The 19,320-nt window shown below is 47.7% G+C and overlaps 1 protein-coding gene across 1 annotated transcript in view; it reads right to left on the bottom strand.

Annotated features, from left to right (window-relative positions):
- Positions 1–5,939: 5,939 nt before the first annotated feature.
- Positions 5,940–19,320, bottom strand: part of LOC125436424 (zinc finger protein 665-like) — a 32,553-nt gene continuing 19,172 nt past the window's right edge. The window contains 5 exon segments of the mRNA XM_048503406.1: positions 5,940–6,110; positions 8,152–8,302; positions 11,314–11,469; positions 11,471–12,934; positions 16,573–16,579. Coding sequence (XP_048359363.1) covers positions 5,940–6,110; positions 8,152–8,302; positions 11,314–11,469; positions 11,471–12,934; positions 16,573–16,579 — 1,949 coding nt within the window.

Here is a 19,320-nt window from a genome sequence, read left to right as displayed (position 1 = left end):
CACACATCAGCAAGGCCACACTCTAGACCTGATCTTTGTGGCGGGTGTGCATGTGGGCTTATCCTCTATTGATAGAGTGCCGTGGTCTGACCACTACGTCCTTAAGGCCCGGATAGATGCTGCCATGCCCCCCTGTCTAGGCGACGGGCATATTTTAGCCCGCCCGCGGAGACTACTGGACCCAGAGAGGTTCCAGGAAGCTCTGCGGGAGACCCCACCCACCGGCGGCACCCTTGATGAGCTGGTAGAGGGCTGGGATAACAGGCTCTCTGAAGCCATTGAGGCTGTCGCGCCAAAGCGCCCTCTCCGCTCCCGCACCAGACTGGCTCCTTGGTATACTGAGGAGCTGCGACGGATGAAGCAGGAACTGAGACGGCTGGAGCGTGTGTGGCGGCGGACCCTTGACGAGGAGACAAGACACTCGTATCGGACGTTTATGAGATCCTACGAGGGTGCCGTGAAGGCTGCAAAGAGGGTATTTTTTGCTTCCTCTTTAGCAGAAGCTAGCTCGCGTCCAGCACAATTGTTTAGGGTGATCCGGTCATTGACGACCTCAGCTATGGGTCCTAAATTAGAGAAATTGGCTGTAAGCTGTGAGACATTTGCGAGCTACTTCACGGACAAAGTGTTGGCTCTTCGCCAAACCCTACCCGCGACAGTTGATACAATAAGTGAACTAGAGGCCCCTTGGCCGTCTTTGGGTCCTCGTCTGGACCACTTCGACCGACTTGACCCATCAGATGTTGACAGAACACTGGCAGCTGTACGGTCTACCACATGTTCTTTTGACCCGTGCCCTTCCTGGCTGGTGAAAGCCAGCGGGGAGGTGCTTCGGAGCCACCTGTTGGATATTATCAACAGCTCTCTTGAGCAAGGAGCTTTCCCGGGTCGGCTTAAAGAGGCAGTGGTCCGCCCGCTCCTGAAAAGACCGCTGTTAGATCCTGAGGATCCGGCCAATTACCGCCCAGTTTCTAATCTACCATTCCTGGGCAAGGTAATTGAGCGAGCGGTGGCGGAGCAGCTCCAGCGATTTCTGGATGAAGCACACGTGTTGGATCCCTTCCAGTCCGGTTTCCGTGCTGGCCATGGGACCGAGACGGTGCTGGTTGCCGTTGTGGACGAACTCCGGCTTCACTTGGACAGAGGTGGGTCGGCGCTGCTGGTGTTGTTAGATCTCACCGCAGCGTTCGACGTGGTAGATCACGACCTTTTGGTCCACCGCCTCGCTGATATCGGGGTCTGCGGGTCAGCCTTGGATTGGCTGGCCTCATTTCTCCGAGACCGGGGACTGCAGGTGACATCGGGGGGTGAGAACTCCAGGCGCTACCCCATTGAATGTGGGGTGCCGCAGGGGGCGATCCTCTCCCCGATGCTTTTTAATATCTACATGCGCCCCCTGGCAAGTTTAGTCCGGAGTTTCGGGCTGCGGTGCTATCAGTACGCCGATGACACCCAGCTCGTGTTCACGATGGAGGGCAGCCCGTCTGCGGCCCCTGGAGCTCTCCAGTGCTGTTTAGAAGCCGTAGCTGGGTGGTTGAGAGCAAGTCGGTTGAAGCTAAACCCTGCAAAGACGGAGGTCCTGTGGTTGGGACGAGGGGAGAGACCGGTGGACTTTTGCTTGCCGTCGCTAAACGGCGAGGTCTTACATCTAACCTCGACTGTTAAGAGCTTGGGCGTGGCTTTGGACCCGACATTATCAATGGAGGGCCAGGTCACTCAAACTGCCCGAATCGCTTTTTACCATCTGCGACAGGCGAGACAATTAGCCCCGTATCTGTCCCGTTCTGACCTGGCCACAGTGATCCATGCAACGGTCACCTCTAGGCTGGATTATTGTAACGCGCTCTACGCTGGCCTGCCTCTGTCGGTGATCCGGAAATTGAAACTCGTTCAACATGCGGCAGCCAGACTACTTACAGGAACAGCTAGTTGGGACCGGATTACTCCGGTCCTATACCATCTACACTGGCTGCCCATCGAGTTCCGGGCCATCTTCAAAGTACTGGTCTTGACCTTTAAGGCCATTAGCGGCATTGGACCTACATATCTGAGGGATCGCATCTCCCCGTACTGCCCTACTAGGGCCCTCCGCTCTACGGAGGAGCGGTTGCTGGAAATCCCTGGCCCAAAAAAGATCCGGCTGGCATCAACAAGGGCCAGGGCTTTTACTGCCCTGGCCCCTACCTGGTGGAACAGGCTCCCTAAGGAGACCAGGGCCCTGCGGGACCTTCAGAGTTTCCGCAGGGCCTGTAAAACGGACCTGTTCCGCCAGGCTTTTGGCCAGCCGGGATGACCATCTGACCCCCATACCATCTTGGTCTCCCGTGGGCGGGAATGGGGTTGGGATAAGTCGCCATCTGTAAACTGTAAATTGTAAATTTTAAATTGTTTAAATTCTATTAATTTAAAATTGTTATAGATTGTTTTATATTTGTATTATTATGTTGATGTACACCGCCCTGAGCCCTTCGGGGGAGGGCGGTTTAAAAATGAAATGAAATGAAATGAAATAAAATAAATAAATAAATAAATAAATAAATAAATAAAAGCAGCGATAAAACAGTAAAAGCTAAATCTCATAAATACAATACAAAATTACTAGCATAAATATAAATGGCGTCCAGTGGCTCCATATTCAAAATCCTCTCCCCAAGAGGGAGGAATGGCAGGTCCCGTTGAATGACAAACAGCCCAGATGTAGAGGGCCATGAAAGGGGGGGAAGGGGGCACCATCAGCGGCCGGTTCCTCCAAAGGCCCGGCGGAACAGCTCCGTCTTACAGGCCCTGCGGAACTCACCGAGGTCCCGCAGGGCCCGGACAGTTGGAGGAAGAGCGTTCCACCAGGCCGGGACCAGAGCCGTAAAGGCCCTGGCCCGTGTGGAGGCCAGCCGCATCACCGAGGGGCCAGGGACCACTAGTAGGTTGGCCTCAACTGATCGAAGAGGCCGTATTCTGTTTGCAATCACCTCGGGGCATTGCAGGCAGGGTATTTTTTGGTATTTTGCAAGTGTCTGTCACAATTCAGACACGAAGGGGTTAACCCTCCGTACTGGAAAGTAAACTCATTTATATAAAACCAGCAACTGTCTGATGGTCTCTTCCGCTACTCTGCTGAATATTAGGTTAAGAAACCCAACAGTATTTCATTTGTACACACCTCAAAAAACTCGGCAGGATAAATAGCGGAGGACAGAGCCTTTTTGCCTGGCCTGTGAGCCTTGGCTGACATTGGAGGAGGAGACGTCCAATCCTTCCATTAAACTTCCAGTAATCAGTTCAGCTTTTTCCGTTTGCAATCGCCTCGAGGCATTTCGGGCGGGGTCTTTCATTTGCACGCATGAAATGCTACACCAATTTTGGGTGCAACAATTGTTCACTCAGCTTCCCCGAATCTCTGGAAGAGAGGGGTTAATAATAATATTATATATACATATATTATTTTTATATTATGCGCATATATATATATATGTGGAAGAGCGGGGAAAACGATTAACGCAACACACCTGCATAGCAAATGAAGTTATTGTCGCTCTTCCAGGTGCCACCAGACGTGGACTCAACTGCTGCCCACTGTCAGGGGGCCTGTTGAATTTGGGGGATTGCTTATGCTGCTTTCTGTATGCTGGGGTGGTGGTGGAATGGGTTAATGCATAGGTGTCAAACTCGCGCCCCTCCAGATGTTATGGACTGCACCCCTCCTCATCGTAAATGCTGCAGGACCACCATGGCACGCACACACACACACACACACCCCAGTGGTGAGATTCAAATAATTTAACAACTGGTTCTGGTGGTGGGATTCAAATAATTGAACAACCGGTTGTTTATAAGCACCATTTTAACAACTGGTTCTGCTGGAGTGGTGCAAACTTGCTGAATCCCATCACTGCTTCCCCTCCCCCAATGACAGCCCACCCCTGGACTTTCCACAAGGAGCAGGGGCCTCCAGGGACCCAGTAGCATGGAGGAACAGCAGAGAAATGGCAGGAGAGCATCTTGGCAACAGGCAAGCTAATGTTCAAATTAGGGTGGAGGCAGCAAAGCTAGCAGAAGCTGCAATCAGCCCAGCCCACAGCAGTCTTAGGGGGGGTGGAGCCCTGGCAGCTGGCCCAGGCTGCAATCATGGAGGAGGGCCAAGAAGGCCGAAGGCCACTAGGAAGCTGGAGCAGGGAGCTCACAGGAGGGAGGGAATGTCCTGAAAGAGATGAAAAGAAGGCAGGGCGAGAGGGGTTGGTTGGCATGATGCAGAGGTTCAAACTTGCAGTTGTGCTGTTAACTACCTGACAGAAGTAAAGAGTTTATGAACAGGCACCACCATCATGTCCTGTTACTTCCAGAAAAGTAGCCAAGCTCCTGCGAAGGGTAGCTGGCAGAGGGGGCGCTCACAGAAACTGATTTTAGTAAGATTTTGAAAAAGATCACTATTGCCAGGTATTTTGCTGCAGATCTATGTATTCCTGGATCCAAATCTGCTCCTTTGGGTATTGGGTACTATAAAAAGGACCTTCATTCTCAGATTAAACGTGGCAATCAAAGCCCTTGATTCGAACGAGTATTGCATGAACTCCACTCTAAGTATGTTCCTGGGACACAACTTGGCACTTGTTATGATTTCAAAAATGTCCAGTGTCACTTGTTCCCAGATATATTCCAACCATTTCTGGATTGTCCATTTTCTTTTCTTTCCGACCTACAGCTATTGTTGCATTGCTGCTTTGATCATTATTTTATACATGGCTATATTTTTTATCTACTTCTATCCTCCATTACACCCAGAGACATTAAATCATTATTTATCCCAGTATTAATCTTCACCAGTTTCTCGATATATAACATTACGGTTGTCCAAATTTTTTTCACTTCTATACATTCCGTCCACATATGACTATAATATGCCTCTTGATCTCCACAGTGCCAGCATTTAGGACTGAGTCCTTTAATCATACATGCTAGTTGTTTTGGTGTTCTATACAATTTCAATATCACTTTTCTTTCCCTCTCTCATGTCTAGTTTTAATTTTACATGGTTTCTAACTAACTAGCTGTTGAATTATGGAATTCCGGAAGTATCTTTGGAAATTAATCCCAAAATTAACAAAGTCAGAACAATGTGCCAGCAAACATGTCAGGATCAAGTTAGAACAGAATTGCAGAAGAAAACGCTCATAATGGAAAGGACCAGGTATTCTGGGGTGCTGTGTGGTTTCCGGGCTGTATGGCCGTGTTCTAGCAGGATTGTCTCCTGACATTTCGCCTGCATCTGTGGCTGGTATCTGATCCCCTGATCCTCTGTGGCTGGCATCAGATGCTCACCCCAGTGATTCCAGCTGTGAGAGCGCAATAGAGACCAATTATTTGTTTATTACATCTAAAAGATTCGGTATAAAATGGAAGCTAGTTTAAGAAAGCAAGTAAGATGTTTGCTAGCCGGACCAGTTATTAAACCTTCCTTGATAAGGGAGAATGCAGTCATATAATTTGTCTTATAAATTAAACTAGCGGGACCTGGCCACGCGTTGCTGTGGCAATTGTCTTTCTCAACACAGTCTGCAACCCACACAGATGTCCATGCAGGTCCAATGATCTGCAGCATAGCCTTTTGGGATGGTCAAATGGAATCCCTCTTTCCCTTTTCAATTCTCATTGTTATATGGTGGTGTCTTGTGTTTTTAGTTCCTTCTATTGTTCCTTCTATCAGGAGCAGATTTACCCTGGAATCCATCACACTTTCTCTGTTTGTGGCTGTCCCACCCACAGACCAACTTTCCACTGATCCAAAGAAATGTGTCCTTCTTCTTGCAGGATGGAGTATCCTGAAGAGGTGGCTGTGCGTTTCACTATGGAGGAGTGGAGTGCTGTTGGAGAAGCCAGCAGAGGGCACTGTCACGAGGAAGTCATGCTGGAGAACTTTTGGAACGTGTCTTCTCTGGGTGAGGATCCTATTCTTCTGGGTTGATCCCAATAGCAGATCTCTGGTACCTTCCGTGGTCCTTCCTCTGACTTGAGAGGTCTTTGGGGTTTACGTTGCAGAGAGCAAACCTCTGCCCGGCAATCCTGTATTGGACCACCTGGACATAGAACTCCAGGTGGTCCAACACCTGGACATAGAACTTCAGAGGACATAGAACTCATAGAATCATAGAGTTGGAAGAGACCCCAAGGGCCATCAAGTCCAACCTCCTGCAACGCAGGAACACATGATCAAAGCACTCCCAACATATGTTCATCCAGCCTCTGTTTAAAAAACCTCCAAAGAAAGAGACTCCATAACTCTCCGAGGCAGTGAATTCCACTGTTGAAAAGGCCCTGACAGTCAGGAAGTTCTTCCTAACATTTAGGTGGAATCTCTTTTCCTTCACCTTGAATCCATTAGTGTGTGTCCTAGTCTCTGAGGCAGCAGAAAACAAGCTTGCTCGTTCTTCGACATGACATTCCTTCAAATATTTAAACATAGCTATCATGTCCCCCCTTAACCTTATCTTCTTCAGACTAAACATCCCCAGCTCCCTAAGCCTCTCTTCACAGGGCATGGACTCTAGATCTTTTACCATTTTTGTTGCCCTCCTCTGGACCCGTTCCAGCTTGTCAATATCCATCTTGAATTCTGGTGCCCAGAACTATGCCTTAGTATTCAAATTGAGGTCTAACCAATGCAGAATAGGGAATTACAATTACATCCCTCAATCTTGACACTATACTCCTATTGATACAGCCCAAGATCACATTGGCTTTCTTGGCTGCCGCATCACACTGCTGACTCATGTTTAGTTTATGGTCTATTAAGACTCCCAGATCCCTTTCTCATGTAGTGTTGTCAAGCCAGGTGTCAGCCATCCTATATCTGTGCATTTCATTTTTTCTGCCTAAGTGAAGTATCTTACATTTATCTCTGTTGAAACTCATTTTGTTTGTTTTGGCCCAGCTCTCTAATCTGTCTAGGCCATTTTGAATTCTGACTCTGTCCTCTGGTGTGTTAGCTACCCCTCCTAATTTGGTGTCGTCTGCAAACTTGATTAGCATGCCCTCTATTCTATTATCCAAGTCGTTGATAAAAATATTGAATAGAACTGGGCCCAGGACTGAACCCCGTGGCACCCCACGCGTCACTTCTCTCCAGGATGAAGATGAGCCATTGATGAGCACCCTTTGAGTTCGATCAGTCAACCAATTACAAATCCATCTAACAGTAGCATTGCTTAGTCCACGTTTCACTAGCTTACTTGCTTCTCCTTCATTGTATTAAAAAGCTGGGAGAGAGAATGTGGCTTAAACAACTTTAAGGGTATCATTCAGAGAATAGGAGGATGGGTCGTTCATGTTCTGGCCAGGGGGACATTTGTGTGTCAAACAACACAAGCAGAAAATTCCCATGAGAGCTCCCAGAAAGCCAATTGTTCACCTCCACTATTCTTCTTGCTCTCCATGGGCTGTGTCTTTCAACCAGGAGTAGAGGTAAGAAGACAGCTTTGTAGTAGTGCACTGCCGACCCAGCAGTGCCGTGGTAGAACGTTGGGCCATGTAGGACCTCTGACCTTGCTAGTGCACCCTTTCCTCCCTCATCCCCAATGAGTCACGGGTCATGAACTGCCACAAGCTCAATCACGAGCATGGGGACAATGGTCTTGCCCCAGGTGAGGAGATTGAGACTCAGGCAACCTACGCTCCTCTCCGCACGTAGCCAGGTGAGATCATGCATCACATGATGGTCTCCCGACCTCCCGCTCTCCCGGAACTCCCCCCGGTCCTCCCTCCTACACGCCCCCGATAGAATAACAATAAAAGGTGCCAGGAACCGGCAGACGGGAGACTCGCTAGGAACACGGACCTCCGGTCTCCCGCTGCTGGCGATCTCCACCAGATGTTATCTCCGCGTCTCGTCTCGTTCTTGCGCTGACCGCGTGGGTCGACTACACAGCTTGTACATCCAGATCCTTCAGCTTCCTTCCAGAACCCCAAAATCCCTTCTGATGTCCCGAAAGCTACGTCTTGCTGTGTCATTTGTCCCCACATGGATCAAAAGGAAGGGGTAACGGTCAGTAGGCTTAACAAGTCTTGTCAGCCTCTCAGTGATATCACAGTTTCCTGCTCCAGAGAGACAGCATACCTCTCGTGGCATACAAGCCGTGGCATATTATCAGGCCTGCAAATCACTGCATCTGTCCTCCTCAGCAGAGAGTCCCCAGCCACGACTACACGTCTCCTCTGATGTTTTGCAGGGGCTGTTCTGTGGGCTGAACCTTCTATTGCTTGGACATTCTCTGAGGTCTGACTCAGTTTCTCCTGTACGTCTTCCTTATCCTTGCTGAGAAGGGAGAGAACTTTTGTAGGTTTAAACTAAAAGAACGCTCCCTATTCCATGTATTGTCGAAGGCTTTCACGGCCAGAATCACTTGGGTGCTGTAAGGAATTCCATAGAAGCAGAAATAAAAGGCTTTTTGGGTGTAAAAGACCGTTTATTAAGACATCTTAAACTCACATTACATGCATTAGCAGGAATATAAGATCTCCATGAAGCACAGGTTATAACTCTGTCCATCCCATCCCCCCTCCCAGTTCCCATGGGAACAGGGTCTCATCTCCCTACATGAGATAAAGGTCTCCTTTTTTTGACCCGTGCAGTATACAGGTCCTCAATGGAAGGCAGGTTAGCAGCAATTGTTTTTTCTGCAGTTCTGATTATTCTCTGAAGTCTGTGTCGATCTTGTTGGGTTGCAGAACCAAACCACACAGTTATAGAGGTGCAGATGACAGACTCAATGATTCCTCTGTAGAATGGGCTCAATGATTCCTCTGTAGAATTGTTCTTCCACCTATTGCATATATCATGCGTTATCGAAATATATGTAGGTGTGTATATATAAAATAATAATTAATAATATTAGCCCTCGCTGTTGCAGAGGTTTGGGGCAGGTGATAGCCCAGCTGTTGCACTTGAAATTGCTTCAAAGTTTAATGTGTCCAAATGACATGTCACCAGATGCTCCCATGCAGAATAATCTCCCCGCTAAACAGATGACTGGAAGTTTAATGGAATTACTGGGAGTCTCCTCTTCCTCCTCCTCCAGGGCCAGCCGAGGCTCAGAGACCAGGCAAAAGGTCCAGCATTTTCTGCTATTTATTCCGCATACTATTTTGAAATGTGCTTATTTCTTCATTGTCGGGTTCTTTTTCCTCTCTTGGATGTGAAGAAAATGCATCTACGGTTCACTTCCTTCTTGTGCCCGCCGTGCTGGGCTGTTGTGCATAACCCAGAGGCAGACAGGAGCAGGCTTCAGGCCAGCTGGCAGCTTCATGATTTATGCGCATAGCTATTGCAATATTCATGCCCCACCTTTCCTCTTGGTAGCTCAAGACGGTTTACAGTGGGCAAGAAAAAAAATTACAAGTTAAAACCGAAACAAAATAAGAAACCTCAAACGCCCCCACATAAGAACATAAGAACTAGCCTGCTGGATCAGACCAGAGTCCATCTAGTCCAGCACTCTGCTACTTGCAGTGGCCCACCAGGTGCCTTTGGGAGTTCACATGCAGGATGTGAAAGCAATGGCCTTCTGCTGCTGCTGCTTCCGAGCACCTGGTCTGCTAAGGCATTTGCGATCTGAGATCAAGGAGGATCAAGATTGCTAGCCAGAGATCGACTTCTCCATCAAACTGTCCAAGCCCTTGTTAAAGCTATCCAGGTTAGTGGCCATCACCCCCTCCTGTGGCAGCATATTCCAAACACCAATCAAGAAGTGTTTCCTTTTATTCGTCCTAATTCTTCCCCCCAGCATTTTCAATGGATGCCCCCTGGTTCTAGTATTGTGAGAGAGAGAAATTTCTCTCTGTCATCATTTTCTACCCCATGCATAATTTTACAGACTTCAATCCTATCCCCCCTCAGCTGTCTCCTCTCCAAACTAAAGAGTCCCAAACGCTGCAGCCTCTCCTCATAAGGAAGGTGCTCCAGTCCCTCAATCATCCTCGTTGCCCTTCTCTGCACTTTTTCTATCTCTTCAATATCCTTTTTGAGATGTGGTGACCAGAACTGAACATAGTACTCCAAGTGTGGTCGCACCACGGCTTTATATAAGGGCATGACAATCTTTGCAGTTTTATTATCAATTCCTTTCCTGATTATCCCCAGCATAGAGTTTGCCTTTTTCACAGCTGCCATACATTGAGTTGACATTCCCATGGAACTATCAATTAAGACGCCCAAATCCCTTTCCTGGTCTGTGACTGATAGCACTGACCCCTGTAGCGTGTATGTGAAGTTTGGATTTTTTGCCCCTATGTGCATCACTTTGCATTTTGCTACATTGAACTGCATTTGCCATTTCTTAGCCCACTCACCTAATTTATCAAGGTCCGCTTGGACCTCCTCGCAATCCTTTGTGGTTCTCACCACCCTACATAATTTGGTATCATCTGCAAACTTGGCCACCACGCTACCCACCCCTACTTCCAGGTCATTTATGAATAGGTTAAAGAGCACTGGTCCCAATACGGATCCTTGGGGGACACCACTCCCCACATCTCTCCATTGTGAGAATTTCCCATTTACACCCACTCTTTGCTTCCTGTTTCTCAACCAGTTTTTAATCCATCGGAGGACTTCCCCTCTTATTCCTTCATTGCTGAGTTTTCTCAATAGTCTCTGGTGAGGAACTTTGTCAAAAGCCTTTTGGAAATCCAAGTAGACAATGTCCACTGGTTCCCCCTTATCCACATGCCTATTTACATCCTCAAAGAACTCTAGTAAGTTTGTAAGACAGGATTTGCCTCTGCAAAAGCCATGCTGACTCTTTCTCAGCAGGTTTTGCTTTTGTACATGTTTTATAATTTTATCTTTAATGACAGATTCTACTAATTTACCAGGAACAGATGTCAAACTGACTGGCCTGTAATTTCCCGGGTCCCCCCTAGATCCTTTCTTAAAGATTGGTGTGACATTGGCCATCTTCCAGTCTTCAGGGATGGAGCCTGATTTCAAGGATAAGTTGCATATTAAAGTGAGAACATCAGCAATTTCATGCTTGAGCTCTTTAAGAACTCTTGGGTGAATGCAATCTGGGCCAGGGGATTTGGTAGCATTTAGTTTATCAATGGCTGCCAGAACTTCTTCCTTGTCTACCACTATCTTCGTTAGTTCCTCGGATTCGCCTCCTAAGAAGCTTGGTTCAGGTGCAGGAATTTTCCTCACCTCCTCTTGGGTGAAGACAGATGCAAAGAATTCATTCAGCTTTTCTGCAATCTCCCTGTCATCTTTTAGCACACCCTTTGTTCCTTTGTCATCTAACGGGCCTACCGCTTCCCTTGCTGGCTTCCTGCTTTTGATGGGTGGGTAGTGAGGTGTCCCCTCTTATTGAATTTTTCCCACACTACTGGCATAAATATGGTTTCTGCCCTGAGTGAGTTCTCTGATGTGAAGTAAGTTTTGCGCTGTGATTGAAGTCTTTTCCACACTCCTAGCATTTATATGGTTTCCCCTGTGTGAATTCTTTGATGGGAAATAAGGGCTCCACTCGTACTGAAATCTTTCCCACATTCCATGCATTTATATGGTTTCTCCCCTGTGTGAATTCCTAGATGGGTAATAAGACTTCCAATCTGACTGAAACTTTTCCCACACTCCTGGCATTTATATGGTTTCTCACCTGTGTGTATTCTTCGGTGGGATTTGAGGCTTCCACTCTGACTGAAGCTTTTCCCACACTCCTGGCATTTATATGGTTTCTCCCCTGTGTGTGTTCTTCGGTGCGAAGTAAGGTGTCCACTCGTACAGAAGTTTTTGCCACACTCCTGGCATTTATATGGTTTTTCCCCAGTGTGAATTCTTTGATGGGAAGTTAGGCTTCCACTTGTACTGAAACCTTTTCCACATTCCACACATTTATATGGTTTCTCCCCTGTGTGAATTCCTAGATGGATAGTAAGGCTTCCACTCTGACTGAAGCTTTTTCCACACTCCAGGCATTTATATGGTCTTGCCCCTGTGTGAATTGTTCGATGTGAATTAAGTTGTCCCCTCGTATGGAAGTCTTTCCCGCACATCAGGCATTTGAATGGTTTCTCGGCTGTGTGAGTTCTTTGATGGGAAATAAGGGCTCCACTCGTACTGAAACCTTTTCCACATTCCACGCATTTATATAGTTTCTCCCCTGTGTGAATTTTTTGATGGGATTTGAGGCTTCCGCTCTGACTGAAGCTTTTTCCACACTCCAGGCATTTGTATGGTTTCTCTCCTGTGTGAATTTTTTGATGGGATTTGAGGCTTGCACTGTAACTGAAGCCTTTTTTACACTCCAGGCATTTGTATGGTTTCTCGCCTGTGTGAATATTTTGATGGCATTTGAGGCTTGCACTGTAACTGAAGCCTTTTCCACACTCCTGGCATTTATATGGTTTCTCCCCTGTGTGTATTCTGCAATGGGTAGTGAGGTTTCCACTATATCTGAAGCCTTTTCCACACTCCTGGCATTGATATGGTTTCTCTTGTGTGTGTATTATTTGATGGGAAGTGAGATTTCCACTGTAACTGAAGTCTTTCCCACACTCCAGGCATTTATATGGTTTCTCCCCTGTGTCAGTTCTTTGGTGGAAAGAGAAGTGTGCACTCTCCCGGAAGCCTTTTCCACACTCAAGGCATTTGTATGGTTTCTCCCCTGCGTGAATTTTTTGATGGCATTTGAGGCTTGCACTATAACTGAAACCTTTTCCACACTCCTGGCATTTATATGGTTTCTCCCCTGTGTGTATTCTTTGATGGGTAGTGAGGTTTCCACTGTAACTGAAGCCTTTTCCACACTCCAGGCATTTATATGGTTTCTCGCCTTTGTGAGTTCTTTGGTGGGAAGTGAGGTGTGAACTCTCCCGGAAGCCTTTTCCACACTCCAGGCATTTGTATGGTTTCTCGCCTGTGTGCATTCTTTGATGGGAAGTAAGGCTTTCACTCCCACTGAAGTCTTTGCCACACTCTAGATAATTATATGGGTTCTCCTTTTTCAGGGCATCACAATATTCAATGCCGTCCTTTCCACCTGAATATGTATCTCGCTTTTCCTTCACACAATGCACTTTCATTTCATTTGCTGACTCCACTTCTCCTGTGGAAAGAGAGAACAACTGCGATATGAACACTATTTTAAAAAAAACATGGTTTGAATGCTAGAAACTGAACTGAACTACTTGTACAGCATGCAAGAACTGAAGTGCCCTGTGTCTTAAAACCATTTCCAGAATCCTGGATGGCAATCTGGTCCTGAGAAATACCATACGATATGGACTGATCTTTAGTTTATGTCAATTAAATGAGAGCGTAGGATTTCATTGGGGAAGTTACTGGTCAAAGAGATCCTTCACTGTCCTACACTGGAAATCAAAACACCGGCCACCAAATGTAGCCACAGGCCTGTTATTTTGTTGTTAGGCAGTGATAAAGGTGTCTGGCTGCTGTGTTGATTTCTCTTCCCAGGTCAGTGAGGGTTGATGGAACTGGGGCTCTCATGGGAATTTTCTGTTTGTGTTGTTTGACACCCAAATGCCCCCCTGGCCAGAACAGGAGTTCTATGTCCAGGTGGTCCAATACAGGATTGTCAGGCAGGGGTTTGCTCTCTGCAATGTAAACCCCAAAGACCTCCCAAATCAGAGGAAGGACCACAGAGGGTACCAGAGATCTGCTATTGGGATCAACCCAGAAGAATAGGATCCTCACCCAGAGAAGACACGTTTCGAAAGTTCTCCAGCATGACTTCCTCGTACAGCGCCCTCTGCGCTGGCTGCAACAGGACCCATTCCTCCGTAGTGAAATACACAGCCACCTCTTCAAAGGATACTCCATGCTGCAAGAAGAAGGACACATTTCTTCGGATCAGTGGAAAGTTGGTCTGTGGGTGGGACAGCCACAAACAGAGAAAGCGGGATGAATTCCAGGGTAAATCTGCTCCTGATAGAAGGAACAATAGGTTTCTTTAACCTTAACCCATAAGAAGAAGAAGAAGAAGAAGAGTTTGGATTTATAACCCCTCTTTCTCTCCCGTAGGAGACTCAAAGGGGCTTACAATCTCCTTGCCCTTCCCCCCTCACAACAAACACCCTGTGAGGTAGGTGGGGCTGAGAGAGCTCCGAGAAGCTGTGACTAGCCCAAGGTCACCCAGCTGGCATGTGTGGGAGTGCACAGGCTAATCTGAATTCCCCAGATAAGCCTCCACAGCTCAGGCGGCAGAGCTGGGAATCAAAACTGGTTCCTCCAGATTAGATACATGAGCTCTTAACCTCCAACACCACTGCTGCTCCAATTATATGACCAATTATATGACTGCATTTTCCCTTATCAAGGAAGGTTAAATAACTGGTCCTGCTAGCAAACATCTTACTTGCTTTCTTAAAACTAGCCCATTTTCTACTGACCTTAGATGGGTCATGAATACCTGGTCTTGTCAAAGGTTTTCGTGGCCGGAATCACCGAGGGCTGTGTGGTTTCCCAGCTGTATGGCCGTGTTCTAACAGCATTCTCTCCTGACGATGCCAGCCACAGATGCAGGTGAAACGTCAGGAGAGAATGCTGCTGGAACACGGCCCTACAGCCATTTTTAGCAACTGATAAGCATCTTCTCTCTGGTCTTGAGCCCCTGAAGACTTGCAGATCTGGATGCTTCTGGTAAGGGAGATGAAGTAGAGGCTGGGCTGCTGTCCTCTTTGAGTGCTTTTCCCCCAGTGGAACAAGATGTGGGCGATTATTTCGGAGGTGATAATATTTTCCTTCGCAATTTCCTATTTCGCTCCCACCAGATTACTTCCTGCCACCCGGCACTACAACTGAGTTGAGCAAGGTAAAATAGCCAGAGGCGACTTGAAAAATGACCAGAGTTAATTCCTACAGCAATTAATATTATGTGTTCCAGGGACTGAAAGCTCCTGCTTATGGGGTGTATGAAACAAAGTAATACTGTCGGAATGGGAAAAGTATAGTTTTGTATTTTGGATATTTTTAAGCCAGCCTGTCCAAAACTGACAGTGACTTCTAGGACTGTGTGAAGAAATGCTGATTCAATAACAAGTGCAGAAAAGATATTCAAAGAATTAAACTGCATCATTTTAAACACTCTAATTTATGCACACATTTATTACAATATTATGCACACATTCTCACAATACTAGAACCAGGGGGCATACATTGAAAATGCTGGGGGGAAGAATTAGGACTAATAAAAGGAAACACTTCTTCATGCAACGTGTGATTGGTGTTTGGAATATGCTGCTACAGGAGGTGGTGATGGCCACTAACCTGGATAGCTTTAAAAGGAGCTTGGACAGATTTATGGAGGAGAAGTCGATTTATGGCTACCAATCTTGATCCTCTTTGATCTGAGATTGCAAATGCCTTAACAGTCCAGGTGCTTGGGAGCAACAGCCGCAGAAGGCCATTGCTTTCACATCCTGCACGTGAGCTCCCAATGGCACCCGGTGGGCCACTGCAAGTAGCAGAGAGCTGGACTAGATGGACTCTGGTCTGATCCAGCTGGCTTGTTCTTATGTTCTTATTATTATTTATTATTATTATTATTTATTCAATTTCTATACTGCCCGATCCCCAAAGGGCTCCGGGCAGTGAACAACATAATATATAAACAATAAGCAGGAGCATTAGATTTCTTTATCACTGAAGTGTGACTTTAGAAATTTGAAAAGCACAAAAAATACTTTTCTATGTGAAGGTTGGAAGAAAACAAGCAATGGACCAATAGGGTTAATAATAACTGTTCTGTAGTGTCCAGCAGTCCATTAAGCATTGCCTCTGTGATATGGGATCTCTTCCCTCCAAAAATTAGCACTTCTAGCACTTAAAGTGGCTGGTTATGAAACCCCAGTTTTGCTGTATGCAGATGATGCAGGGCTATTATTTAGACCAGAAGTGGGCCTTTGTAAGGCATTAAATTAATTTGTTAATCTCTTTAATCAGGCGGGGCTATCTTTACATTGTAAAAAAATATAAAAGGTCTTTTCAAAAAGGTCTTGCTCTGGGCAAAAACCCTGAACTGTCAAAGGAGGGAAAACTAAGCAAGTAGCACATTTTAAATATTTCGGAGCCAGTTCCAGTCAGGAACTGAAGCTGCTAGGATTGGTACAAATGCGCTTCTAAGATTGTTCCATTCAAAAAGTAGCCAGTATGTCCCTGCAGTCATTTTGGCTTTTAAGGCTAAAATAACCCCTCAGGTTCTGCTTGGGCAGGCATCTGGATCAGTGGCATTTCTGAGTCTTCGGACAACACACTTCTGCAGTTCCTGTGATGGTTGGCAGTAGTGCCAAGTTGTGTCACAGGAACACACCTAGAGTGGAGTTTGCGCTCTGCCATGTTTTCAAAAACCTCCAAAGGAGACTCCACCACCCTCCAAGGCAGAGTATTCCACTGTTAAACAGCTGTTACCATCAGGAACTTCTTCCTAAGGTTTAGGTGGAATCTCTTTTCTCACAGTTTGAATCTCATACTCTGTGTTCTAGTCTCCAGAGAAGCAGAAAACAAGCTTTGCTCCTTCTTCAACATGACATCTCTTCAAATATTTAAGCAGGGCTATCATGTCACCCCTTAACCTGTTCTCTTCCAGACTAAACATACCCAGCCCCCTCAGCCTCTCCTCACAGGGCATATGGATTCTAGACCCTTTCGGTTGCCTCCCTCTGGACATCTCAATATCCTTTCTCAATTGTGGTCACATGAGCTCAACGTTAACAGACAGCAAATTAATAGTGGGACAGCTGCACAAAGAGGAGGGGAGAAGAGCCCTGTGGGGACATTTGGCCCCCACCCCCACCCCTCTTTGTGGGCATCGTGGAGCCAGAGTGGCTGTCTTCACTGGCAGGGGGCTAGCTGCCTTGTGAAGAAGAGGCCACAGATGTCCACAACTGACACAGGAAATTCAGTTTTGCTTCATAGTTCCTACTTGGCAGTCTTGAAATCTACCAGCACCAGAACCAAGGGCAAGGAGCCCGATCCTCTGAGCCCTGGAAAGGAAAAAACCATTCCTGCCCTCTCATGCATGTCTGACCAGTACCCCCCCCCCCGCCCCGCCCCCTTACCTGAGCTGGCTGCATGGGGGCTCTCTTCCTTTCGCCAAGCACAGGAGATGGCGGAGAAGGCATCAAGTGTGTCTTTTCACTCTTGCCTGGGAGGGTGAGAAATAAAAAGGGTGGGGAATTCCTTTTTTGTACTACAAACACGTTTCTTGTGCCAGTTCCCTGAATGACCCTCTCTCCACAATGGCTTCGGGACACAACTGAAGGGACTACGTTTGATCGAGGAAGGCTCCAGAGTGTTTGACCCATCATCTTTCTCCCACTGAACTGCTTTATTTGGGGGCGGTACCACATTCATTCATCCTCCTCAAACCATTTCCTTCCAACCTCTGCAAATCCATTCCAGGGCAAAGAGTTCCTGACCTTGCTTGAAGCCAACCCACCCCCTTCCCCCTGCTGAGGAAAGCCAAGACCAGAGATGTAGCTGGGCCATACTCCGCCCAGTGAACACCCTCTGTTTCCCCCCCCCCCCCCGGCCCGGTGCGGCACCCTGCCCCCTGCCCACACTTACCTAAGTTCCGCTTGGAAAAACAGCCTTTTTCCTTCAGGCTGAAAATGGCCTGGTGGGAATTACACTTCCCATGAGACCTTGGGGCTCGCAAGGTCTCTTGGGAAGTGTAGTTCCCACCAGGTCATTATCTGAAGAGAACAGGCCACATCTCCAGCCTGCACTGTTTCAATAAGGTAAGTGTGGGGGCGGGGGAGTGGGGTGCTGTGGGGAGGATTTTCTGTGCACCCCCAGGCATGCGCCCGGTGCAACGTGCACCCCCCAGCCCCCTGGTATCTCCACCTCTGGCCAAGACTCCCTAGCCTGCCCCACACATTTAGAGGGCTATGCTGGTTTGGGGCAGGCAGCATCCTGAGGGGATGGGACAGACTGCTTGACGTAAAGTTGCAGGTGACAGATGCCAGCTAGGAGTGACTATCTCCCTGCACACAGAAAACTAGCCATCCAAGGAAATAGTTCCTGCCTGTACTGGCCATGATGCATTTCTGTGGCAGGGAAATTTTAACACAGGGAAAAAGGCATTCCTCCATCTGCAGTCTCAGGTGAAGCTCCCTTGAATCCAGATATGGAAAACGGCATATAGAAAGGCCTTTTACTACCACCCAGAGGTGTACCGCCTATGGAGACATGAGGCCACCAATGGCGCCGGGTGCATGCCTGTGGGGCGCCCAGCAGGCTCCTGCCTCCCCCTCGCCCACCACTGCTCACTGGCCCGCTGGCCCCCTCACTCATTCTTTACTTTCCCCGCTTAAGCAATCTTTGGAGCATTGCACTTTTAAGAAATCATAGAGACAGGCTGCCTGAGCGGCAGTTTCCCTGAAGCCGAGCCTCAGAGCCTGCAGGGAAAGTAAAGAGTGAGTGAGGGGTCGAGGTGCTGCGCACGCGACTTGCAAGTAAGCGCTGCGGCACTTACTCGCGAGTAAGCGGGGTTCTGCGGGGGGGGGGCGCCCGGAGGGTTTTTGGTCTCCGGGCGCCATTTAGATCCAGTACGCCACTGCTATCATCAGATCCTCTGAAGATGCCAGTCACAGATACAGGTGAAATGTGTGGAGAAAATGCTACTAGAACACGGCCATACAGCCCAGAAACCACACAACACCCCAGCTGTGAAAGTTTTCGACAATACAAAGGCCCTGATGTTTCCCCCGTCCACTCCACCATGTTAATCTCTGTGAGAACTCCCTCGTAGACATGTGGACCAGATCTCAGATTTATGCACATGCCTGACATGGACAGTGTGTCTTCCCAGATGACCTCAAAGATCCAGCAACTGCATTTAATACTCTGCAAGGCCTTGAAGGAAGAGCCCCTCCCCATGAATACGCAGCAGAGGAGAGAAAAAGAGCCCTCAAACAACAGAAAAGTGACCAGAATGAAGGAGAAGGAGAACAAAACAGGGGGGGGGGAGCAGGGGAAAAGACTGGGGTGGCCTCCCCTTGTGGCTGTTTTGCAGACACAATCCAGAGTTTTCCCCAAGTTTTTGTGATCCAGAGTTCCCACCACCCGCTGCCTATATACCACCAAGGCTAATTTTAGCTTGGTTCATAAAACCAGCAACTGGATATTGTTTCTGGGTATAAACTGACAGGCACATAGTTACAGCGATAAAACAGCTGCCAGCTTTAAAACAAAAGGAGGGAGCCCCCACCCCCAAAACACTTTCCTGGAGCAGAGGAAGGGAAAATGGCAGCTGTCTTGGGGGGTGGCTGGGGGTGGTAAAATGGCAGCCCCCTGAAGCGGCCCAGTTGCAGATTCCA

Source organism: Sphaerodactylus townsendi, linkage group LG01, assembly GCF_021028975.2.
Source record: "Sphaerodactylus townsendi isolate TG3544 linkage group LG01, MPM_Stown_v2.3, whole genome shotgun sequence".
NCBI classification, from domain to species: Eukaryota; Metazoa; Chordata; class Lepidosauria; order Squamata; family Sphaerodactylidae; genus Sphaerodactylus; species Sphaerodactylus townsendi.
Note: the sequence above shows the minus strand (reverse complement) of the source record. Positions and strands in the feature narration are given on the sequence as shown.